Source organism: Cherax quadricarinatus, unplaced genomic scaffold, assembly GCF_038502225.1.
Source record: "Cherax quadricarinatus isolate ZL_2023a unplaced genomic scaffold, ASM3850222v1 Contig86, whole genome shotgun sequence".
In the NCBI taxonomy this organism is placed as follows: domain Eukaryota; kingdom Metazoa; phylum Arthropoda; class Malacostraca; order Decapoda; family Parastacidae; genus Cherax; species Cherax quadricarinatus.
Window position 1 is genome coordinate 33588 of NW_027195112.1, and position 26989 is coordinate 60576.

The 26989-nt window shown below is 41.2% G+C and overlaps 1 protein-coding gene across 1 annotated transcript in view; it reads right to left on the bottom strand.

Moving 5' to 3' along the window:
- LOC138851202 (sodium- and chloride-dependent neutral and basic amino acid transporter B(0+)-like) overlaps window positions 1-26989 on the bottom strand; it is a 315522-nt gene that overhangs the window by 17783 nt on the left and 270750 nt on the right. The window contains exons 2-3 of the mRNA XM_070080032.1: window positions 3656-3835; window positions 1086-1257 (exon numbers count right to left, since the gene is read on the bottom strand). Coding sequence (XP_069936133.1) covers window positions 1086-1257; window positions 3656-3835 — 352 coding nt within the window. The remainder of the gene's footprint in view (window positions 1-1085; window positions 1258-3655; window positions 3836-26989) is intronic.

Consider the following 26989-nt stretch of genomic DNA (forward strand, 5'->3'; position numbering starts at 1 on the left):
GAAATCAAAAGTAACTAGAACTAGATAAAGCCCTGACAACAAAAATAATATATTCAAGTACAATGTTTGGATACAAGATGGCGGAACAGATAGGAAAAAAGGGGCAGTATAATATGCTGTCAATCAAGTATGGCATTATACTGCGCTTGTCTTGTTTTACCTTGATGTGGGTGTTACTACCATTATTCTCCATGGTGGCTTAAGAGATGTTGTGAGACCTCTACCCACTCTACCTGAGGTATCCCAGCGAGTGAGCACGTCTCCTGTGTATCCCAGTGCTTAACAAAATAGGGAATAGCATATGGAGGTACAAAATAAAAAAAATGGGAACTATGGCTATAGTTTACTTAATAACATAAAAGGGCTAGAATACCACATATACTAATGGACAATTACATAATATAACAATTTACCTATGAGACTTATTACCAGGGGGAAAGGTAGATGTTATCAGTAACACGGACTAGTACTCACTCTTAATTCACAGACCAGCTGACCCGAGATTCCCAATGCGTGGTCCACTACACACGCAGCTGTCCAGAGCTCTCGCTCCCCGGACCTGTCACCAACAACCTCCTTGCTCAGCTGTTCCCTGGGCTTATATCGTAGTCAAAGTACCCCCTCCCCAATGGGGTATGCACCACGTGTTACGACCTTATGCCGAGGTCTGACGCCGTCAAGAACAAAAGACCTCAGACGTGGGCGTGACTACCCGACATTTGCTAAGGCAGGTGTGACCATATAATTAGGTCTCCCTAGAGACCTCACAAGCCCATCTGAACTGCATCACAGTGTTGATGTATTATAAAGAGGTGGCAGGTATGAAGATCGTTGATGCTAGACGAGAGTAACACAATGAATGGCATCATGTCATTCTACAAGAATTTTGCGTCAGTCGTGTAGTGTACGGTGGTGATGAATTATATAATAAGATAAATGTGGTTTATACTGACTAGTGTAATACAATAATGGAAGTGTGTGCTTACACAAGAAGAATTCCTTTATAGTAGATCATATGTAGAACCAATAAAAAAAAGTAATTTTATTAAGGAAAAAAGTAGGATATGTTGAATAAAGAGACTTACCTCCGCCATTCTCGTAAGCAAGGTATGGAAAGCGCCAGACGTTGCCAACCCCAACAGAGAGACCAATACAGGAGAGGAGGAACTCAGCCTTGGACCCCCAGTGACCACGTTCACTCTCCTCCACAACCTCTACCTCAGACTCCATGGGCTGCGTTGACCCTGAACCATTACTCTGTAGAACAAATACATTTACTAGTACAATGTGTGCGTAATTTCCTGTTAGTAATTACCCATTTGTAAGTACACAAGTAGAGCAATGCTCAAGCCGTCCATCTTCCATAATCACGAAAGCCTACTGTGGAAAATACTGTATATATTTTCCAGAAATACAGTAGTTATATGTAAATAGATGGCCATACTGTATTTAAAAGAATTTATTATGGAAAATGGGAAACTGGACCTGCGCCTGCGCAGAGAGAGACTCGCCATCTTGGTTTTGAATTGTGTACAACGTTGGTGTGATGGGAAGGAATTTTCGTGCTCTAGAGGTTGAAATTGGGCTGACACCTCTCAAATAGGAGGCGAAATTGGTGGACATGCATTCCTGCATAACTTGAGATATCAGACGACTGGACAAGACAGCTCCAGGAACCTCAGATAAGCTCTCTAGATTTGTGTATAATTCTGGCCAGTGTTTTCATAAATTTAGTTAGTGAGGTTTTTCTGAGTATGATACAACTTAATATCCAGTCAAATTGGTGAGTGATATTAAGATATATTTTCCTTCTGTTATGTAATTGTGTTTATATATAATAATTTTTTAATATACAGTCCACAAATTTATATATTTACCAGAATTCCTGATGTATAATTCATTTAATTAATAGGTCCAGAGCAACTTGTGGTTATGACAGTGGTAGGTATCGAAGGGGGACATTTTTTGCGACCTAGGTGTCCCAAATTCCTACTTGTCTATGTAACATTGATAAATAATAATTATCTTTGTTATCATTTACTGTTATGTACATAATTAGTTACATTCAGATAAATGCAATTTTCCACACCTACTGTAACTTACAGCTAGGCTCTAAATATTAAGATATTATAAGAGCTACAGTGGAAATAAGTCACTCTGACTTTCTTGAGTTATTCTAAGTAATTTACACATGTGTTAAACTATGTATATTATTATAATCAAAAAGAAGCGCTAAGCCACAAGGGCTATACAGCTAAACTATGTATAGCGATTGTACTTATGTGTACCTGTCCCTAAATAACTTACAAGTCTTAAGTTTGCAAGGGCTGAAACATAATTCCACATTCAGGAATGATCCTTAAAAAACTGGAATGAATAAAACATAGCAGGTTCAGCGAGGAACAAAATTTGGAGTGGAATATCAACAAGGACTCATCCTAGGGCCAAAACTATTGTGGTATACACCTTTGACTTTTTTTATGAAAATAAATTATAACCCAGCAGCGTGCAGCTGTTCTGATCAATAAGATATTTTAGAAGGTTAGAGCAAGCGCAATGTTTATCTCAGATACTCATCAATCAGTATGACTTACAGGCCATGTTCCATAACACAAGAAAATTAGTCAGCCTAACTTGGGAGACTTCAGTAAGGTCATTGATGAGCACATTAACACTCCACTATTGGTTCAGTACTATGACAGCGTTAAAGTTTCCTCTCAATACTGCTGGACTTACTTTTACATGGAAATTTCCATTTTGGACGGCACATAACGCAGACTCTTGCCTACCAGAGGTAGGCAAGAGACTCTTAATAAGAAAGGTGTCAAGCTATTTATCATCTCACTCGTACCTTCCCCCACCCTCCTTGACTACTTCACTAACAGTGCTTGCCTCGCTCTTAAGATGGTTTTCGGCAATATACCTCACATATTAAGCTATCAGTCTATCATACATTTTATCTTTTAATTTTCCAGTGGTTGTATCACATGACACTTCTTGTATTCCATTCCTTAGTTCTACCAGTCTTGACATTTCCAGCATTCTTTAGGCACTTTATTTTTTATCACTACAACTGTTGCTTCTTCCTCTTGACGCTGTTAACAACTTTTCTTTATTAATTCGAATTTCGTAACATTTTATTATTTTTTTTTACATTTAGCAGGTCCCCTCTTTGTGTTAGTCAACCAGTATTACTAGCACTTAGTGGTATTCGCACTGTAAGTCACCTATAGCACTTCTTTATCTACAAGTTATATTTTTCTAGGTGCAGACATCATTCCGATGTGTATTTCATTTTTTGAACATATTTAATTTTTTTATCATTTAACGATCAACAAACCAGAAGAATAGTGTACATGCACTACAATGGATATTTTTCGTTGCCTAGCATCTTGCCTCTCTCTATGGTAGTGTATGGAGGAATTACCCTCAAGAGACAGCAACTCGTACTTTACAGGAGAGTCAGCGCTTACTTCACAAGTCTAGCATCATCCCATTGGTGTATCGTTGTGAATGATGTGCACAATGATTGGTTAACTCAGGTTAATCACCGATGGATCTGGATAATAACTTGATGAGTGAACGCATGTGCACACCTTTTCTCTTGACAAGAAACCTCAACAAGCCAATTAAGTCACGTGGCTAGAGGACATACCTTGTAAGACTCATAGGGTGTGGGGACGTAGTTCTGCCTCCATCGCTCGTCAGTCGAGTCGTTGGTGTAGTCTTTGGTGTGCTTGGTGACGTGGCTCTCCCTGCGGCTGCCACTTGTGCTGCTACTGCTGCTGACAGGCGCGTTGCTCCTCTGCTTGTAGGAGATGGCGCTGATCGGGTCCTGCAGGACGCAAATTCTCGTTATTCTTCTTATTACTAAAGATCGGCATTTTCGCCCGTATCTTTTATTAGTGTTGGTTTTGTTTCTATTATTATTATTAAAGAGATATTAAAAGTGATAGGAATACAGTATCATAACATTCAGTTGTACAAGAATGTACTTTTGAGGTTCTCCAAATATGAAAGAGGTCACGAAAACCCAAGGCTGCAGAGTAAACATGTGAGTAGTTCATTATCACTAACTTGTTTAGCAATGAAAAACATTGTGGCCCAGAGCCTAGACCCATTATGTGCCTCTGTAACTTTTTGACTACGAAAACATTACAGATTTACCTCCCACAGGATGGGAATAAGGTGCATAATATAACTATTAGACTAACTAATGAGGGAAGACTCATTCACTTAACCTCTTCTCTCTTAGGAAACGCAAACTACGAGATTTCATTAAAATCTTAAAGATATTTGAAGTATAAAATGAGTTCATAATTTGAAACAATGGAAGGAAACTTCGGGGAAAAGATGCAACATGGAAGTATGTAAAGATTTTTTTTTGCAATAATTTTAGCACAATGGAACAAAGTAGCCGCTGACACTGTGAGCACAAATATAAGAGTCATGTAAGAAGCTGCTAGACAAGCACTTTGCAAGTATAGGAGTCAACTAGATACTGTGCTGGGCAAGCTGAAATAAACGAATTCCTGGATGAACTTTACGGGTTTAGTGATGAGTTTAATAATAATAATAAATGTTCAACAACTGCATTAGGACGATCAGATGACAAAGAGTCAACCAAGTTAATTGAAGTTATAGTAGAAGCAAATGGATGTGCTAGTCATACTAGTAGTGCTCAGTCGAGTAACATTAGTAGTTACAATACAAACAGTTCTAATTAAGTACAGGTAGCGAATGCTTTCTATTTACATTTCTCTTGAAATTTCCATGCCATTTTTTTCCATTGTGGTGGCATACTTTTAACAGTTTTTATGCCGGCAGCAGCCCGAGGGAGTGGAGGGTGGGAAGAAAGCCTTATGCTTTACTATCCATGCTTCAAACACCAACATAATAGGTGATAGTAATCTCATTTTTTAGTGTGGTCCGCAGGATGGTGATCAGTCAGGTGTATCTTCCCTGAGACGGGATGCCCATGTATCGAAGGTTGACACTTTAATTGTAACTGATTCCCTGTCATCCATAAATGCCCTCAACTCATTAAATATAAATTGTGGCATGCTTGTGTCAGAAGCCAAACACAGGTATGGTAAGGATGTGGAAAGTGGAGTCAGAGTACACCTGTGGATTCCATCTCACATTGGTCTTCAGATGCATGATAGAACTGATGAATTGACTAAGTTGTATACTTTCAAAGAGGGAGTAGATTACAATGTTCAAGATATGTCAATGTATTTTATCCACAGTGGTATATTACAGACCATTCTGGAAAAAATACCCTGACTTTGCTCGCTATAAATAAAGCTAATATTTGCATTAATAGCTCATTGTAATTGTGATCAGGTGTAGATGTGTGAATGGTTCATGGCCTTTGTTACTTGTTCAGCAATCAAAACTTTGGAGCCCAGTCCCAGGATCTATGATGTACCTCTGTAAACTTTTTGACTACCGCTCACAGGATGGGTCTGGGGTGCATTATAAAGATGTTAAACTAACTCCTGCATCGTAGTGAAAATTCATGCCCAACCCGAGGCTCTGAGGGACAGCATATAGTCAGAACTACTACGTCAGCGCTGCTCAGAGTATGAATGATGACGACCTCTTTAGTGAAGGGATGCAAGACGACGCTGATCCTGTGTTTTCACCGTTATAGACAGTGTTGATAGAGAAGTGTGTGGTGTTAGTCACTCTCTGCCTGGTGGTGCCACATTTTCTGAGCCACAGCCTTAGTCTCTTACGCAGGCTTACCTTCTCGGGCGTCTGTGTTGAATTTCTTTCCTCTTCTTGATTCTTTGCTGAGTCACCCTCTACATGCCGTTCAATATTCCTGCGACATTGTGGTATTCAGGAAATTGCGCAGAGTTTCTAATATCTTGATCATTTTGGGTCGGTTCTCTGGCTCACGATACAACACTTTTTTTTTTTTTTTTGCCAGTCTTCGTCTCTGCAGTAAAGCTCGTCAGGCAAAACTATAAATTTTCTGGATAAGTTTATCGAGGTTAGAAAGAGCCTTGCCCGGGATAAGAGGTGCTAGTAAATTGTGAGGAGCTTCGTAGTAGCCTACTATATGTCTGCGACGTTTATCGATATACCAAAATTTACGGTATTTACTACAAAATTGCACCTGTCGTTCTCACGCTGAACAATGGCATTAGCCGAATTGATGTCCTTATGAATGCAGACTTTGTCATGAATTTCTTGCAAACGAACTACCAGTGTCATATGCTGCTATGTATGATAATTCTATGTAACTGTATTTGTGTATACCTGAATAAACTTACTTACTTATGAAATGACAAAAGCATGTACCCCCCTCTGTGATCCCTAATAAAATAATTCTTGTACATAAATCTTAGCAAAGGAGCGCCATCGGCTCCCTTCAGTTTCCTGAAGACTTTGACGTCTTCGCGAAAAACAAAGAAATCTGGCTTTATAAGATGCAAACTAGGGACACACCAGTTCCCGAAGTATGTTAACAAGAACCACGGTACCACTGGCTCCACTCCAGAGCTTCTTGTATGAAGGACTTTACCTGGTGGGAGTCACACAAGGGATCCATGTTGAAGAAATTACAAATTAATATTTAAATAAATAAAGTTTATTTGTATAAGTATATGGATGTATCTGTATGTTCTCCAGTGCATTAATATCCATTCTGTAGTATGAAGATCAGAGCTGAGCTGTATAATCTAAGTGAGGACTTACTAATGATCTAGAGAATTGTAGCCTAACCTCTGGACTCCTGTTTCACTTAGTCGAAGCAATGGTTTACGATACCGATAAGTTGATGAAGATAAATGTACAACACCTGAGTATCTTAAATATGAAGACTTTTCCCACCAGGTGGCTTTATCGATTCAATATAGAGGTTATTTGAAGATGTTGAAACCAGAGACAGTAGAAGACGAGGTAATCAGTCGTTCAGCTTATATGAAGGTGTTCACCACAGTGGTCATATTTGACTACGGTGAACACCTTCATCTAGGCTTGATATAAATCCAAGCAATCTGCTGCTTATTTCGCACACTCAGGCACTGCTGTCTTTAGTTTGATTTCTGCTAAGCAAGACTCCCAAGTCTCTTTTCACTTTCTGTATGGTCAAGTTGTATATAATTGTTTATAAATAGTAGGAATATTTACAATCTGACATTAGCTTGTCTAATCTTCCTGAATCTATTATTCGGCCTATTTTGTGTCGTAAGCAACTTTACTCATATCACTATTTATTACTCATCAGTATTACTTACGTAAATTATTAATAACAAGGAGCCCAAAACCGATCCCTGCGGAACTCCACTTGTTACTGGTTTCCACTCTAGTTTTACCCTGTTAATACAAACTCTTTGTTGCCAATTAGTCAGTCATGCCTGTATCCATGAGGCAACATATTTCCCCTCTGCCATGTGCTGCCACATGTTAACAGTGTTGTGTATGGGACTATCAAAAACCTTACTAAAATTCAATTCCAGTAGACAATATTGTATTCTTTATCATGGTCCACTGTTTTAAATGCTTTACTAAAAGTTAGTAAATTTGTTAACTATGACCGGCATTTTGTGCATCCGTTAACTTATTCTCATCAAGATGGCTTCTAATTCTATCTGCTATTATGGATTCTAAAAATTTTCCCACTATTGATATCAGGCTGATTGGCCAGGTTTGTAATTGGAATCACATTAACCATCTTCCACATGTCCTGTACCATGCACGACTGCTAACATATATTGAAAAGATTAGCTAATTGTTCTCCAAGTTTTATTTTACATTCTTGAAGAACCTTGAAAAAAGTTCATCGGGACCTGGGGACATTTGTTTTAATTGATCAACTTGTTTAATACCCAAATTCCTAGTGACTGTCCTAGTTGTTCCTCAAGTTAATTATAATAATTTATTACTGGAATATCGTTTGTGTCTTTATGTATGAAGGAAACAAGTGTTAATAACTGAGTATATTTCTTTTACATTATCAGTAAGCTGACCAAAGTTAGTTCTAAGTAGACCTAACTTTTCTCTAATCTTTTCTTCTATATACTTGAAAAAAAAAACTTTCGAATTTGTCTTTGATGCCTCAGCAACTTGAATTTCATAGTCCCATTTAGCTTTTCTTATCTCTCTTATTTTAAACCTCTTTTTAACATGAATTTATTGGTTCATGTGGAGCGCCTCTCCTCTACTGATACCTCTAAAAATTTCTTTCTTTTATAAAAGATGTTTTAATATGTTCATATCCAAAGATAACAAAGCCACCCGCTTTATAAGTATTGCAAAATCAGTGGCTCGGTCTATGGCAGACCTCGGCAGTAATGAAACCTCACGTTCCCACATACCAGAAATTTATTTACTCAGTAAGTCTGTACAGTGGAACCTCAGTGTTCGAGCATACTGGACCTCGAGCAAACCAAGTCCGAACAATTTTGTTCCGAAAAATGACCTGGTCTTTGGACGCTTTTGTGGAGTCCGAACGCGCTGACTTGTTTAAGAGTCAGTAAAATTCCGTGTAAAAGAAAAACTTTTCACGAAAACCCTATTTTAAAACTGCTTTGAAGTGACCTCTGACACTGACCTAACTCTCAGAGACTTGGAAGAGTCATTTCAACCTCCTCCAGTGTGTAAGGCTGATAATTAAAGCCTGGGAAATACTGTTTCGGACATCGAACTTTTCGCAGTTCGAACACCACCTAGGAACCAATTAAGTTCAAACACCGGGGTTCCACTGTATTCGTAACTGCCTAAAAATAATTATGTAAGCAGATACAGGTATCTAGGCTTTGAGGTTCCACTACTTGGACCTGTTGTAACGAGACTTTGTCGCCAATACAAAGAAAGACTAAGAGCACTTAGAGTTGTGGCAGGGCTTCACCCCAGGTATGGTGCTAATGTTAAAATTGTGAAAATTATGTATCTTGCTTATATTAGATCATTGGTTGATTATGCTGCGCCACTACTTACTCTTGTGTCTGACTGGAAGCTTGGAGGGCTGGAAAAACTGCAGAACGAAGCAATGAGGATCATTTTAGGATGCCCTCGTACTGCCAAAATTTTAAATATGCAAAAAGAACTTGATATTCCAAGCATCAGAGATCGTGTTACTGAAACAAATATCCTAATTGGGGTTAATATGCTCAGGCAAGCTCATTCAAACCCCTGCACAGAAGCCCTCCAAACTTTCCTCAGCACTGGTGAACACTCCTCCAGATGGATCGAAAAAACTGGAACCGACCTCCGCATGAATCAAATACTTGGTCTATGTCAAGTAAGGCAACAGCGGCACTTCTCCGCTCCATGGAATATTACCCCATTCCAAACTACCATTCCTCCATTTCCCCCCAAACTACTTCTTAATTCACAACCAAAACTTCGCCTTGAAGCCAAACATGAGGCCTTAAGCTGTATTGATAACTTAGTCACACAGCACACACTCTCGCAAATTATTTACGCTGATGGTTCTGTTCACCAATCCACTGGTGCAGCTGGTAGTGCTGCTGTCGTACAGAGTGATGGCTCTCTTAAAGAAATTGGAGCACGCATCAATAATTGGGCCTCTACCCTTCAGACAGAACTGTTTGCCATACTCCTTGCACTGAAATGCATCTATGTATCAAAGATTGACAGTTTAATTGTAACTGATTCTCTGTCATCCATAAATGCTCTCAACTCATTAAGCATAAATTGTGGCATGCTTGTGTCAGAAGCCAGACACAGGTATGGTAGGATTGTGGACAGTGGAGTCAGAGTGCACATGCTGTGGATTCCATCTCACATTGGTCTTCAGATGCATGATAGAACTGATAAATTGGCTAAGCTGTATGTTTTCAAAGAGGGAGTAGATTACAATCTTGGCTTGTCAGGTAGTAGTTTGAGAACAATAATACGAAAAGAACTTCAACTTAATTTTATGGACTCAGGGAGATTGACACCAGTGAGTCCATCTATCATCACTCTATCATGCAGGAGGAGCCACATGTGTATGGTGCATTCAACAAAATAAGCAGACTCTTGGATGTCACTACTGCCTGTCTCCGGCTGGGTTACAAGTATCTTTGGCAGGTTAAATCACCACCACCAGATGTAGACCAAACGAAATGTAAACTTTGCCAGATGGACTATTGTCACACCCTGCGTCATTATGTACTGGAGTGTGATAAAATTAATGAATTTAGAAACAACTCACTCAGAAATGTTCAAGAAATGGCAAAGTATTTTATCCACAGTGGTATATTGCAGACCATTCTGGAGAAATACCCTGACTTTGCTAGCTGTAAATAAAGCATTACCACATGTATGCATGTGTGTGTGGTGTGTGTGTGTGGTGTGTGTGCATTCACCTAGTTGAGATTGCAGGGGTCGAGTCCAAGCTCCTGTGTGTGTGTGTTTGTTTGTGTGTGTGTGTGTGTGTATGAGTGTGTGTGTGTGTGTGTGTATGTGTGGGTGTGTGTGTGTGTAGAGTGTGTGTGTAGTGTGTGTGTGTAGTGTGTGTGTGTGTGTGTGTGTGCATTCACCTAGTTGAGATTGCAGGGGTCGAGTCATAGCTCCTGTGTGTGTGTGCATTCACCTAGTGTGTGCGTGTGTATGTGTGTGTGTGTGTTTGTGTGTGTTTGTGTGTGCGTGTGTATGTGTATGAGTGCGTGTGTGTGTGTGTATGAGTGGGTGTGTGTGTGTGTGTGTGTGTGTATGAGTTTGTGTGTGTGTGTGTGTGTGTGTGTGTGTGTGTGTGTGTGTGTGTGTGTGTGTGTGTGCATTCACCTAGTTGAGATTGCAGGGGTCGAGTCCAAGCTCCTGTGTGTGTGTGTTTGTGTGTGTGTTTGTGTATGAGTGCGTGTGTGTGTGTGTATGAGTGGGTGTGTGTGTGTGTGTGTGTATGAGTGGGTGAGTGTGTGTGTGTGTGTATGAGTGTGTGTGCGTGTGTGTGCATGAGTTTGTGTATGTGTGTGTGTGTGTGTGTGTGTGTGTGTGTGAGTGTGTGTGTGTGTGACTCAACAATGAATATTTGCACCAATAACTCATTACAGTTGTGACCGGGTGTGGAAGTGTGAATTGTTCATTACTCTATAATTTATTCATGATTGTAACCATGTATAAATGTAAGAAAATTTACTTACAGGATTCATTACCTTTGTAACTAGTTCATCTATCAAAACTTTGGAGTCCAGTCCCTGGACCCATTATGTACCTCTGTAATCTTTTGACTACCGCCCACAGGATGGGTATGATGGGGTGCATAATAAACATTAAACTAAACAACTCTGTCCATCCTGTCAATTCCTCTCAGCATTTTGTACGTCATAATCATGTCATCTCTGGTCCTTCTGTCCATTAATGTCATTAAATTCTCAGCTCTGGGACCAGTTTCGTTGCCAATCTTTCTATTTTTCCAGCTTCAAGAAGGGCTTGACATGCCGTGTATAAGGTCGTGTCAGAAAGGAATGTCTGAAGAACAACCTCACTCACTACCAAACCCTTTCACCTCAGGATTCAACTCCATGCTTACTCATCCTCACACCACACACCCACCACGTAACACTACCTACAAGTGCTTAGACTTTTTTTTTTCTCTCTCAGCTCTCCTGTAGCTCGGTTGGTAGCGCACTAGCTTCACACAATGAGTGTCCGTGGTTGGATCCCCGGTACGGGTGGAAACATTGGGCGTGTTTCCTCACTGCTGTTCCTGTTCACATAGCAGTAAGTAGGTACCTGGATGTTAGCCGACTAAATGAAGTATACCTGCAGGGGATATCGTGGGTCAATGCCCCCGCGGCCCGGTCCGTGACCAGGTCCCGCGGTGAATCAGGGACTGGTCAACCAGGCTGTTACTGCTGGCCGCACGTAAACCGACGTACGAGCCAAAGCCCAGCTTGTCAGGTACTGACTTTAGGTGCTTGTCTAGCTCCCTCTTGAAGACAGCCAGGGGTCTATTGGTAATCCCCCTTATGTATGCTGGGAGGCAGTTGAACAGTCTTGGACCCCTGACACTTACCGTGTTGTCTCTGAGCATACTCGTGCCGCCCTTAATTTTCATGGGGAAACGTTACATCGCCTGTCGAGTCTTTTACTTTCTTAGGGAGTGATTTCTGTGTGCAGATTTGGTACTAGGCCCTCATTATCCATCCTGCCATTTACTGTTATGGTCTTTGAAGGTGAGATCCTCTGACATGATCACTCCCAGGTCTTTTACATTAGTTTTTCGCTCTATTGTGTAGTTGGAATTTGTTTTATAATCCGATATAATTTTAATTTCCTCACGTTTTCCATATCGGAGTAATTGAAATTTCTCATCATTGAACTTCATATTGTTTTCTGCGGCCCATTTAAAGATTTGGATGATGTCCACCTGGAGTCTTGCAATGTCTGCAATGGAGGACACTGTCATGCAAATTCGGGTGTCATCTGCAAAGGAGGACACGGTGCTGTGGCTGACATCCTTGTCTATGTCAGATATGAGGATGAGGAACAAGATAGGAGCGAGTACTGTGCCTTGCGGAACAGAGCTTTTCACAGTAGCCGCCTCAGACTTTATTCTGTTACCTACTACTCTTTGTATTCTATTTGTTAGGAAATTATAGATCCATCTTCCAACTTTTCCTGTTATTCCTTTATCATGCACTTTGTGCGCTATTACACCATGGTCGCACTTGTCAAAGGGTTTTGCAAAGTCAGTGTATACTACATCTGCGTTTTGTCTTTCTAGAGCATCCAGGACCTTGTCATAGTGGTCCAGTAGTTGGGGCAGACAGGAACAACCTGCTCTAAACCCATGCTGCCCTGGGTTGTGTAACTGATGGGTATCTAGATGGGTTGTGATCTTGCTTCTTAGAACCACATACTTTTATGATATGGGACGTTAGTGCTTTCGGTCTGTAGTTCTTTGTTATTGCTTTACTGCCCCCTTTGTGGAGTGGGGCTATGTCTGTTATTTTTAGCAGCTGTGGGACGACCCCTGTGTCCATGTTCCCTCTCCATAGGATGTTAAAAGCACATGATAGGGAATTCTTGTAGTTTTTGATGAACACGGAGTTCCATGAGTCTGGGCCTGGGGCAGAGTACATGGGCATGTCATTTATCGCCTTTTCGAAGTCATTTGGCACCAGGATAATATCAGATGGGTTTGTGTCTACCAAATTCTCTCTCTCTTTCATAAAAAAAATAATTTAGATCTTCGACTTTCAGTCTGGTTAGCGGCTTGCTAAAAACAGAGTCATACTGGTACTTGAGTAGCTCACTCATTTCCTTGCTGTCATCTGTGTAGGACCCATCTTGTGTAAGTAGGGGCCCAATACTGGATGTTGTTCTCGACTTTGATTTGGCATAAGAAAAGAAATATTTTGGGTATCTTTCAATTTCATTTATGGTTTTTAGTTCTTCCCTCGTATCTTGGCTCCTGTAAGATTCCTTTAACTTCAGTTCAATGTTTGCTATTTCTCTGACCAGTCTCTCCCTACGCATAACCAAGGGCATTCTATATAGTACGTCACTGACGTCAAATAGGTCTGTATACGTTGTATCATGTACTTATAGAATTAAAGAGTGTTATTAATTTATTATTTTTATTATTATTATTATTATTATTATTATTATTATCATTATTACCCCAACACCTCAGGCCACACGGTGTCCACAACTCACCACTCTCCCACATTGTCGACCACAAAACCTGTCTTATAAATATACCTACTGCCGTTCAAGCATCCATGACAACAATAATAATAATAATAATAATAATAATAATAATAATAATAATATCTTTATTTCTACACGTACATGTACAAGGCATAGAGTACTAGCTGACTTCAGTGACATAATACTATATAGAAAGTCCCTTGTTATGCTGAGCATTTCCCGCAAATTAGGTCAGTGTCCCAGAATGTGACCCACTAACAGTTTTGCTGGCACTCTTAATATTATCCTCACGGTCAAAAATCTTCCAAACATCATCGCTTCTTTCCGCTTACCCGCGACATTCCCGGTAACATGACATCATCCTCATTCCCAGAAAACCTTCGTTCCACCCTCACCAACCCTCAGTTCCACCGCCAACTCAACTTCCACCGTCTTAACCAAACCTCCTCTACTCCTGCGCCTAAAACTACCGGCTCTCAGAACACATCTTTAGCATTCAGGCAAAAACCTTTAAAATCCCATGACCCCTCCTAAACTTCGACAGGGAGGTCAAGGAACACCTATGTCTGGTCGAACAAACAGAACACCAACGTCTAGCCCAACAACGTAGAATAATCTGGGATTATCCTTCATTCTTCCCCATCACCCTTCAGGAAATAAATACGTGACCGTACATTCAGACAACTCCCTCCCCATGGTATTACCGTCATAGAACAACTTTCCTCTCTACAACATAATCTCAACCTTGGTTGTACTATTCATCCTGAACGTGAGTCTTAAGGTCACTCATTTTAATGTACATTCTTACCACAGACACCTGGTGGTGGAATTCACTGAGGCTGAGAGACCTGACATGCTCGTCGTGAATACCAACTGCCTCAAGGACGTTCCCTGGATCACTTGTTTTGGTTACACAACACAGCACTTCCTTTATGGTTCCCACTACGGTGTTGCCATCCTTGTGAAGCCACCTAAAATATAAATTACTCGACCTCCCCTTGACACACACTTTCCCAGCTTACACTCAGACTATATGCACACCAAGGTCCTTCCCTCTCATCTTTACATATACATGCCTCTGCATCCGCTCTGGCGATTTTCGAATCCCATCTATAAAAATTTTCTAGATAAAGTGTAATTGTGTTTTCTCGCCTACGTGACAGTGAGTCTTGTGTCACCCCCACCTCCCGTAATCCTCTTTCCCCCTCTCTAGTGAGTAGGGGGTGAAGGGAGGGGGGTTGACGATGCAATGCAAGCAATGCACCTGCAATATGAGAATTTTGACTCAGTTTATTTCTGGGTCTCAGATCACTGATAAGTATTTTGAACGTCAGTGCGTTTGACAGTCATATTATTATAATTATGGGGAGCGCTAAACCCGTAGGATTATACAGCGCATGTGGGAGGAGGGAGTGGAAGGTATTCAGGTTCAATTCAGGGAACTGGAGCACAGATCCAATCCCTTGATCAAGAGCCCCTCACCAGAGTCAAAGAACCTTCCTTGAAGGGACATTGTCATAACGAGATCACTAACATTCACCACTGCACCAAGTGCCCCAAGAAGAGGCCCAGTGTAGGCTAGATGGGTCAAGTTTACATGCCCTGGGGCCGTCTTGTGAGAAAATCCAGAGACGTCACAGCATGGTTGAGTATCATGATGTCTCAGCTAGGAAGGCACATTACTTGCTGCTGTTTCCTTGTGCAGAGAAAACTTCGCCTCATATATTTAAGGACACACAGTGTTTAATAATTGCTATATTAAAGTACTATCTTTAAATGATCACTGTGTATATTTAAATGATGATTGTGTATATTTAAATAATGATTGTGTATATTTAAATAATGATTGTGTATATTTAAATAATGATTGTGTATATTTAAATAATGATTGTGTATATTTAAATAATGATTGTGTATATTTAAATAATGATTGTGTATATTTAAATAATGATTGTGTATATTTAAATAATGATTGTGTATATTTAAATAATAATTGTGTATATTTAAATAATAATTGTGTATATTTAAATAATAATTGTGTATATTTAAATAATGATTGTGTATATTTAAATAATAATTGTGTATATTTAAATAATAATTGTGTATATTTAAATAATAATTGTGTATATTTAAATAATGATTGTGTATATTTAAATAATAATTGTGTATATTTAAATAATGATTGTGTATATTTAAATAATAATTGTGTATATTTAAATAATGATTGTGTATATTTAAATAATAATTGTGTATATTTAAATAATGATTGTGTATATTTAAATAATGATTGTGTATATTTAAATAATGACTGTACGAGTCATTTGGATTTTATTCACATTATTTATTTTATTACTTTCCCATGAGAAGTGTTGGTGACTGAAGCTGCCGATGTGTCCTCGTAGTTACATAAACATCCCACGCAATACGTCCTCGTAGTTACATAAACATCCCACGCAATACGTCCTCGTAGTTACATAAACATCCCACGCAATACGTCCTCGTAGTTACATAAACATCCCACGCAATACGTCCTCGTAGTTACATAAACATCCCACGCAATACGTCCTCGTAGTTACATAAACATCCCACGCAATACGTCCTCGTAGTTACATAAACATCCCACGCAATACGTCCTCGTAGTTACATACACATCCCACGCAATACGTCCTCGTAGTTACATAAACATCCCACGCAATACGTCCTCGTAGTTACATAAACATCCCACGCAATACGTCCTCGTAGTTACATAAACATCCCACGCAATACGTCCTCGTAGTTACATAAACATCCCACGCAATACGTCCTCGTAGTTACATAAACATCCCACGCAATACGTCCTCGTAGTTACATAAACATCCCACGCAATACGTCCTCGTAGTTACATAAACATCCCACGCAATACGTCCTCGTAGTTACATAAACATCCCACGCAATACGTCCTCGTAGTTACATAAACATCCCACGCAATACGTCCTCGTAGTTACATAAACATCCCACGCAATACGTCCTCGTAGTTACATAAACATCCCACGCAATACGTCCTCGTAGTTACATAAACATCCCACGCAATACGTCCTCGTAGTTACATAAACATCCCACGCAATACGTCCTCGTAGTTACATAAACATCCCACGCAATACGTCCTCGTAGTTACATAAACATCCCACGCAATACGTCCTCGTAGTTACATAAACATCCCACGCAATATGTCCTCGTAGTTACATAAACATCCCACGCAATACGTCCTCGTAGTTACATAAACATCCCACGCGTAGTTACATAAACATCCCACGCAATATGTCCTCGTAGTTACATAAACATCCCACGCAATACGTCCTCGTAGTTACATAAACATCCCACGCAATACGTCCTCGTAGTTACATAAACATCCCACGCAATACGTCCTCGTAGTTACATAAACATCCCATACAATAATGCTTGTACTTAGTTGTAAAAAAATTATGTGGATTAAATTAAAAATACTCAAAATTAACTTAAATTCTTCCACAGAAAATCTTATATAATATATATTTAATATAATTCATGTTTATAAGCTGATACTCACCGGTATCAGAAAATATTATAATGAAGTAGTACTAAATAAATAGACTCAGCACACACAAACATAATCACTCTAACACTAACTTTTACAATGATCTCTCTCCTTAATATTTCCTAACAACCTCGTTGAAGGGTTTCTCTACGTATATTACTGCCATGGTGGAGAGGTACTGTGCTGCACTCAACCATTAATAACTATGTTACTATAGAACTGTAAGCCAGTTGTTTCTGGAGTGGTACCACAGTCTATGGCCTCCACTCCAAACTAACAGATACAGTTACTAGTGGCGGAAAAAAAGTCCCCCCCCCAGTACCACCAATACCACCAGTCCGATGACATTCTTCTTTGCAAATATACAGGGTCTAAAGCCAGCAACGAACAACAAAATACCTTTCATCCGTGGACTGCTTGCAGAGGCAAAGGCAATGTTCGCGGCTTTCACAGAGACCCACATAAAGGATCACTTGGACAACGAAATATGGATCCCAGGTTACAACCTATACAGATGCGACAGAATGAACAGGCAAAAAAAGGAAGGGGGTTGGCATGTATATCGCAGAGTCACTTGTTTGCACAGAACTGCTTAATGCCTCAAATGATGTAGTGGAAGTTTTAGCAGTAAAGGTCGATAACAAAAACCTAGTCATTGTGGTAATTTACAAGCCTCCGGATGCAACGTCCCAACAATTCCAAGAACAGCTGTTAAAAATTGACCACTGTCTGGAAAATCTTCCAGCTCCTGCCCCCAACATCTTGCTCCTGGGGGACTTCAACTTAAGGCACCTAAAATGGAGGAATATATCAAATAATGTTGTTGCAGTGATAACACCAGGAGGCAGCTCAGACGAGAACTCATACGCACACGAGCTTTTAAATCTCTGCACAAAATTCAACTTAAACCAGCAAATAATAGAGCCTACTAGACTGGAGAATACACTAGACCTCATCTTCACTAACAATGATGATCTGATACGAAATGTCACCATATCAAACACAATATACTCAGATCACAACATAATCGAGGTTCAGACATGTATGCGCAGAGCCCCAGACCGACAAAATGAGATTAGTCACGAGGGAGCATTCACCAAATTCAACTTCAATAACAAAAACATATGTTGGGACCAAGTAAACCAAGTCCTAAACGATATAAGCTGGGAAGATAGACTAAGCAACACAGACCCCAACTTATGCCTAGAACAGATTAACTTGGTGGCACTCGATGTATGCTCAAGGCTTATTCCTTTAAGAAAAAGGAGGAGTAGATGTAAAGTAGAAAGAGACAGGAGCTCCCTTTACAGGCGACGGAAAAGAATAACAGAGCGGCTAAAAGAGGCCAATATATCTGAAATGCTTAGGGAGACACTGGTCAGAGAAATAGCAAACATCGAACTTAAGCTAAAGGAATCTTATAGGAGTCAGGAAGCGTGGGAAGAACTAAAAACCATAAATGAAATCGAAAGAAACCCAAAGTATTTCTTTTCTTATGCTAAATCAAAGTCGAGAACTACATCCAGTATTGGGCCCCTACTTAAACAAGATGGGTCCTACACAGATGACAGCAAGGAAATGAGTGAGCTACTCAAGTCCCAATATGACTCAGTTTTTAGCAAGCCGCTAACCAGACTGAGAATCGAAGATCAAAATGAATTTTTCATGAGAGAGCCACAGAATTTGGTTAACACAAGCCTATCTGATGTTATCCTGACGCCAAATGACTTCGAACAGGCGATAAATGACATGTGCATGCAGGCGATAAATGACATGTGCATGCACTCTGCCCCAGGACCAGACTCGTGGAACTCCGTGTTCATCAAGAACTGTAAGAAGCCCCTATCACGAGCTTTTACCATTCTATGGAGAGGAAGCATGGACACGGGGGTCGTCCCACATTTACTAAAAACAACAGACATAGCCCCACTCCACAAAGGGGGCAGTAAAGCAATAGAACTACAGACCGATAGCACTAACATCCTATATCATAAAAATCTTTGAAAGGGTCCTAAGAAGCAAGATCACCACCCATCTGGATACCCATCAACTACACAACCCAGGGCAACATAGGTTTAGAGCAGGTCGCTCCTGCCTGTCTCAACTACTGGATCACTACGACAAGGTCCTGGATGCACTAGAAGACAAAAAAAATGCAGAAGTAATATATACAGACTTTGCAAAAGCCTTCGACAAGTGTGACCATGGCGTAATAGCGCACAAAATACGTGAAAAAGGAATAACAGGAAAAGTTGGTAGATGGATCTATAATTTCCTCACAAACAGAACACAAAGAGAAGTAGTCAACAGAGTGAAGTCTGAAGCGGCTACGGTGAAAAGCTCTGTTGCACAAGGCACAGTACTCGCTCCCATCTCGTTTCTCATCCTCATATCTGACATAGACAAGGATGTCAGCCACAGCACTGTGTCTTCCTTTGCAGATGACACCCGAATCTGCGTGACAGTGTCTTCCATTGCAGACATTGCAAGGCTCCAGGCGGACATCAACCAAATCTTTCAATGGGCTGCAGAAAACAATATGAAGTTCAACGATGAGAAATTTCAATTACTCAGATATGGTAAACATGAGGAAATCAAAACTTTATCAGAGTACAAAACAAATTCCGGCCACAAAATAGAGCGAAAAACCAACGTCAAAGACCTGGGAGTGATCATGTCGGAGGATCTCACCTTCAAGGACCATAACATTGTATCAATCGCATCTGCTAGAAAAATGATAGGATTGATAATGAGAACCTTCAAAACTAGGGATGCCAAGCCCATGATGACACTCTTCAGGTCACTTGTTCTATCTAGGCTGGAATATTGCTGCGCACTAACAGCACCTTTCAAGACAGGTGAAATTGCTGACCTAGAAAATGTACAGAGAACCTTCACGGCACGCATAACGGAGATAAAACACCTGAATTACTGGGAGCGCTTGAGGTTCCTGAACCTGTACTCCTTGGAATGCAGGCGGGAGAGATACATGATTATATACACCTGGAAAATCCTAGAGGGACTAGTACCAAACTTGCACACGAAAATCACTCACAACGAAAGCAAAAGACTCGGCAGATGATGCAACATCCTCCCAATGAAAAGAAGGGGTGTCACTAGCACGTTAAGAGACAATACAATAAGTGTCAGGGGCCCGAGACTGTTCAACTGCCTCCTAGCATACATAAGGGGGATTAACAATAGTTTCCTGGCTGTCTTCAAGCTGGCACTGGACAAGCACCTAAAGTCGGTACCTGACCAGCCGGGCTGTGGCTCGTACGTTGGATTGCTTGCAGCCAGCAGTAACAGCCTGGTTGATCAGGCTCTGATCCACCAGGCTGTCTGGTCACAGACCGGGACGCGGGGGCGTTGATCACCGGAATTCTCTCCAGGTAAACTCCAGGTATCACTACATAACTCACTGTTGTTACATCTCCATAAAGTTCCGACAGTTTACAACACTGAGCTACATTTTATATTTTAAGTAGAAGTTGATGAATTAGTACGACTAGTGTATTAATTTGGCAACTGCGGCATGCAAGCTTCTGTCACATATGTTGATAAAAGTCTTGAATCATCTTCAGAAAGTTATCTTTTCATACCGCATACACTACCTAAACAAGTTCTTTCACTACTATAGTCGAAATTTTTTCTCAATCACGAGAGGGGGGACACCCCCCTCATGTGGATACGGAGATCCCATGGCCCATACACTTTCAAACATGTTACTAAGCCCCTGTCGTTGCTCTGTTTTAACTTCAATGTTGTATTTAAAAGACATAGTTGTATATACGAGACCAACCACAAGTCCTGCAGTCTTCTTTGCCAACTGTAAGTAAAGGGAGCCAGAGCCATCTAGTGGTGGTATGTAACCCTAGAGAGTATAGTAACTCTTAGGTGTGTTGTGGCTGTCTGACCTCTCAGGGAAATACTGAGAGACTGGCTAGATTATTTCGTCTGCATATTATTCCAGTCAACAAGACACACCCACGATGTTAACCGGCGTATATTCTACTGCGACCTCCGTTTAATCTGCGGTATTTGTGTCCACCGCTTATTATTCTGGCCTGTACTGCATTCCTAGTATAGTTGTAAATTCTTTACATTATTTAGTAAAGGAATATATATTTCCATCACAGAAGTTATTTTTGAGGGAGCAAAAACTTTTTTTTTCTTTTTAGGTCATTCTGCCTCGGTGGGATACGGCCGGTTCTCTGAAAAAAAGTTATTTTTGAAAGTTAACTTCTTTCCCTGTTGAGTGATATTTCTAATATTATTACTAGCCATTGCTTATATAGTTGTGACTGTTTGCAACACAAGTACTGGAACTGGCGGGATCGACCTTAAGAGTATTGTACCTTGTTGATAAATGAGATTCTGCAGTGTTGTGAGTGGTAGTATCACTAGTGAGACTCCGAAGATTGATGACATTTTTGACCTTGTATACTCTACCTAATTTATTGCCTCAGCGTTGTTGGCGTGGCACGTGGACCACTGCAGTGGTCCTCAACCTTCCTACACAAGTGGACTACATTTGATAGTCACATGTGTGATGATGGCCGCACGGTTTTGTTGACACTGTGTATTGTGGAACCTACATAAAAGTGAATTCATAATTTCATGTGAGGGCCGCATCCATTTCCTAGAAGGGTCACATGCGGCCCGCGGGCCGCAGGTTGGGAATCCCTGGTTTACAGGCAAAGAAAGTTACCTGGCTTGAGCGAGCCAAAGCTTGAGAAAGTTGAAAATGTTTGGTAGTGGCAGAGTCGCACTGCTTCATTAAACATCACAGTTGAAGTGCTTCATGAATGAGACGAAATTAAAGTTTGATCTGAAGAAGAGTAGGGTGGCTCCAGTTCCTTGGATCAAAAGCCTTTCACTGGCATTAAGGCACCGCTTTCCTCTTGAATGGTTGATTATAATAATAATAATCCTCTTGAATGGTGGTTCCGTGTAGTAATTACTAATTGGGCTGTTAGTGCCGTAACCACCCTAAGTGGTGCTTTAATCGTAAATTACTTTCATTGTTGACCTGTGTGTGGACGTTGTGAAACTGAGTGGAGATAATGACTGGCGGTGACTGGACTCTGTAGACTTAAGTTCGTTATCTGCATTGTTGGCTCTGCTCGCTGATTGGTCGCTTTTGTTGTTGCCGATTTCTTTTTAATAGTTCTTCTATTAAGTGAAGCTTTTTAAACTTGTGGTATTGAGCTGAATCTGTGTCTACACACAGTAGTGACGACACAAACACTGACCACGTCACCATGAAGATTCCAAACTCAACACAACAAATTACTTCTCCACCAACACCTCTCACTGGGTGTTTAAAACCTTTGTGATGATCCTAAACTGTCTCCTACACAGAAGTGTGCATCACAACTTCCCATCACTGACCACTCCTTCAGTGATCTTAATGTTGTCTTTGTTACAGCTATCTAATGTATCATCATAAGTGAACTCTCCTGACTGGGTGTAGAAGGATGGTTTCTACGCTGGAACAAACAATTTCTCTCTGACAAAGTCATCAGATGAATGTCAGGGAAATAAACGTGTAACTAGACTAAAACAGACTCCTCAAAGAGCAGTGTCCTCGGTTCTACCTAATATTGTCATCAGTGCTTTAATAAACTCTTCGCGTATGCAACCCAAACATTATATTACCTTTGATATAATAATTCATATCATTAATATTTTAGATTCTAATATATCAGATTCTTGTCGAAACCTCCAGTATGTTCAGTCAGCCGAGACGCTAACACGGCGCCCCATACAAAGTGAGGCAGCACCACGTATATATTCTCATGAGTATCTTGATGTGTGTGCACACACAGGAAGAGTATATGTACGTGACGTTGACCGTGAAATGATTGTTGGTAACAGAATGGTGTGAAAAACACAAAACATCCAGTGAACAGCAGGTCTGTGGTAAATCCATCTTCATAATGAGAGACGGCAGAGAAGAATGACCAGACTGGTTTCAACTGACAAGAAGGCGACAGTAACTCAGATAACCAGGTGCTACAACAGTAGTGTACGGAAGAACATTTCTGAACTCACAACACGTCGAACTAAGTAGATGGAATGCAGCAGAAGCAACAGACCCCACAGAGTTCCACTCCTGTCAGCTAAGACCTGGAAATTGAGGCTACAGTGGGCACTGATTCGCCAAAACTGGACAGTTGAAGATTGGAAAAACGTCCCCTGGCCTGATGCATCGCGGATTTTGGTGCGACATACAGAATGTAGCGTCAGAATTGGGTGTAAACCTTTGGGATGTGGTGGAACAGGAGATTCGCAGAATGAATGCGAAGCCGACAAATCTGCAGCAACTGTGTGATGCTATCACGCCAACATGGACCAGGATCCTAAAGGAATGTTGCCAGCACTTTGTTGAGTTTATGCCAGGAAGAATTTAGATTGTTCTGGGGGGCAAAGGAAGGCTGCATCTACGCAGTACTAGAAGTATATATAAACCCATTAAAATATGAGCTTAAAGTATGCTTAACTGGTGGTTAACAGGTAACCAGCAGCCTTAATGGCCCTCGTGTTGATATAGACTTTCATCCCAATTAACAAGGGCTACAACTTCACTATCTGAATTAGCTCGATTGTGAAACAAGAAAAAAAATTAATTTTGAATGGTTATAAGCATAACCTTTCAATGGTAAGCCAGTGGAAGGTCTCGGCCAGATGACCAAAAGCTCCAGCTGCGGGTCATCATATGACTCAGATCCGCGTCATTAAATTTATTTCCTTGATAAACCTTACCTAACCTTTCAGTCACCTCCATTACAGGCTGGAAGTACTTAGGCTTCTAGAATGCTAGGATGTATACAACCCTCAAGGGAACTTTGATACTGGTGAAGGGCTCTTGATCAAAGGAATCGGACTTGTCCTCCCCTTCCCTGGGGTTGAACCTGATTGCTTCCCCTGGGCTCACTATGACCCCTACGGGTTTAGCGCTTTTCCCTGAATATACCAAGGCTAATTATTTTTCGTGGGGATGGGGGGGGGGAATCACAGAGCGCCTAGAAAATTTGTAGGCAATCAGGTTCGACCCAAAGAGTAAAAAATGGTAGTTCAGTGAGTGAAAACCTTTCACCGGCTCCAAGGCGCTTCCTTGAAGCAATAATAATTTAGATGCCTTGCAATTATTGCTGAGTCAACAGTCTCGACACAGTTGCATCAAATGACACACAACTATGTTCAAATTACATTATTATTTAAGAATAAAACAAGAGGTAAGCCCGTATGAGCCATACAGCGTATGAAATTATGAAGACGGTAGTGGTGGTGCAGGTGTGGCTTCCCTTGTTAGTGCATGACACAACTGTGGGCCAGAGTCCTCTCCAGCACTACCCAGCCTCACAGCAGTAACATGTAGACAAGTCCTTGTCAACCTCAGAATTGAGAGAGACTGACACCAGTCAATTTATTTATAAGTCAATAAGGTGCTTGATTAGTCAGCAGTCAGCAATGTTAGCACACTCTTGAACAAGACTTTACTGTTGTGCTACATGTCGTTACGCTGCTTTACTCTTCTGTTACGTATCTTACAAGACTTTACTGTTCTGCTTACATATATGTATAAATTACTTGATGTCCCGTCTAGGCTACAGATACTTGTAGAACTTTGCACTACAAGTGTTATATACATCCCACCTGTCTTAATATAAACTGTATATAATGACAGATGACTTTAATAACTATTTTAGGGATTAAATTATTTTTAACTGTTAGTGAACAAGTTATTTTCAATCTTAATTAATGAAAATTAAGACGTGTGTGCATGTTAGGTATCTTTAGTCCTAAACGTTTCGATTACAGCAGGCTTCTTCAGTCGAGTACAGAGGAGTTTGCAGAAGCAGAAGAGATGTGAAGACGATGTAATCAGTCCATCACCCTTGAAGACGTAGTTTTAAGGTGGTCAGTCCCTCAGCCTTGAGGGCTGAGAGACTGACCACCTCGTGTCACACATATCACCTCTCACAATTCTTCTCTCACTCACTCAGCCAGCCAGCCAGCCAGCCAGCATATAGCCATTTAGCCAGCCCCATATAGCCAGCCAGCCATTTAGCCAGCCAGCCATATAGCCAGCCAGCCATTTAGCCAGCCAGCCATATAGCCAGCCAGCCAGCCATATAGCCAGCCAGCCAGCCAGCCAGCCAGCCAGCCAGCCAGCCATATAGCCAGCCAGCCAGCCATATAGCCAGCCAGCCAGCCATATAGCCAGCCAGCCAGCCATATAGTCAGCCAGTCAGCCAGCCAGCCAGCCAGCCAGCCATATAGCCAGCCAGCCAGCCAGCCAGCCAGCCAGCCAGCCAGCCATATAGTCAGTCAGCCAGCCAGCCAGCCAGCCAGCCATATAGCCAGCCAGCCAGCCAGCCAGCCATATAGCCAGCCAGCCAGCCATATAGTCAGTCAGCCAGCCAGCCAGCCAGCCATATAGTCAGTCAGCCAGCCAGCCAGCCAGCCAGCCATATAGCCAGCCAGCCAGCCAGTCAGTCCACACAACCTTGCCACAAGCAATATCACAGCCACTGTACACTCAACAAACCAGTATCTCGGGTGGACGGGCGAGTGAGCGTCAGTGTTACCAACAATGGCATTTAAAAAAACCTGTCTGCACCTACTGCTTCATTTCCCTCCCTTCCTCTCTTATCGTCAGTCTGTGTTTACATTAAGCAGCGATCAGTCTGACACATGAAAACAAAATTCGTAAATATCTTGATATGAAATCTTGTATTTGATAACTGCAGGTTGTGAGAGGTGCTCAAGCAGAGGCAGTGAACATGCACTCTCTAGTTTGGCGTAGAATTGAGAAAGATATTACTGAAATATGTAAATAGAAAGCAGAAGTAAATATAGGGGATATAAAAAGCGCGTTGAAGGAATCTTAAGACAGGACACGCAGTAATTTATTACAGTTGGACAAATTTAGATTTGTAAAGAATAGAGGGAACTGTTCTTTCATATTAGTGTTCTAGTGTTTGTATTGAGGTTTACAAGGTGTTGCACTCAACACCCACGAACAACAAAACCTTTATCGAACACAAGACGAAACAAAACAATACCAGAGCAACGATAGTCAGGCCGCTGCCATTGTTGACAAGGTGAATACAACAGAAAGTGAGAGGTGGTGATGGTGAGTGTACCAGTGTCACTATCACCACTGTGATGGTGAGTGTACCAGTGTCACTATCACCACTGTGATGGTGAGTGTACCAGTGTCACTATCACCACTGTGATGGTGAGTGTACCAGTGTCACTATCACCACTGTGATGGTGAGTGTACCAGTGTCACTATCACCACTGTGATGCTGAGTGTACCAGTGTCACTATCACCACTGTGATGCTGAGTGTACCAGTGTCACTATCACCACTGTGATGGTGAGTGTACCAGTGTCACTATCACCACTGTGATGGTGAGTGTACCAGTGTCACTATCACCACTGTGATGCTGAGTGTACCAGTGTCACTATCACCACTGTGATGGTGAGTGTACCAGTGTCACTATCACCACTGTGTTGCTGAGTGTACCAGTGTCACTATCACCACTGTGATGCTGAGTGTACCAGTGTCACTATCACCACTGTGATGGTGAGTGTACCAGTGTCACTATCACCACTGTGATGGTGAGTGTACCAGTGTCACTATCACCACTGTGATGGTGAGTGTACCAGTGTCACTATCACCACTGTGATGCTGAGTGTACCAGTGTCACTATCACCAGTGATGGTGAGTGTACCAGTGTCACTATCACCACTGTGTTGCTGAGTGTACCAGTGTCACTATCACCACTGTGATGGTGAGTGTACC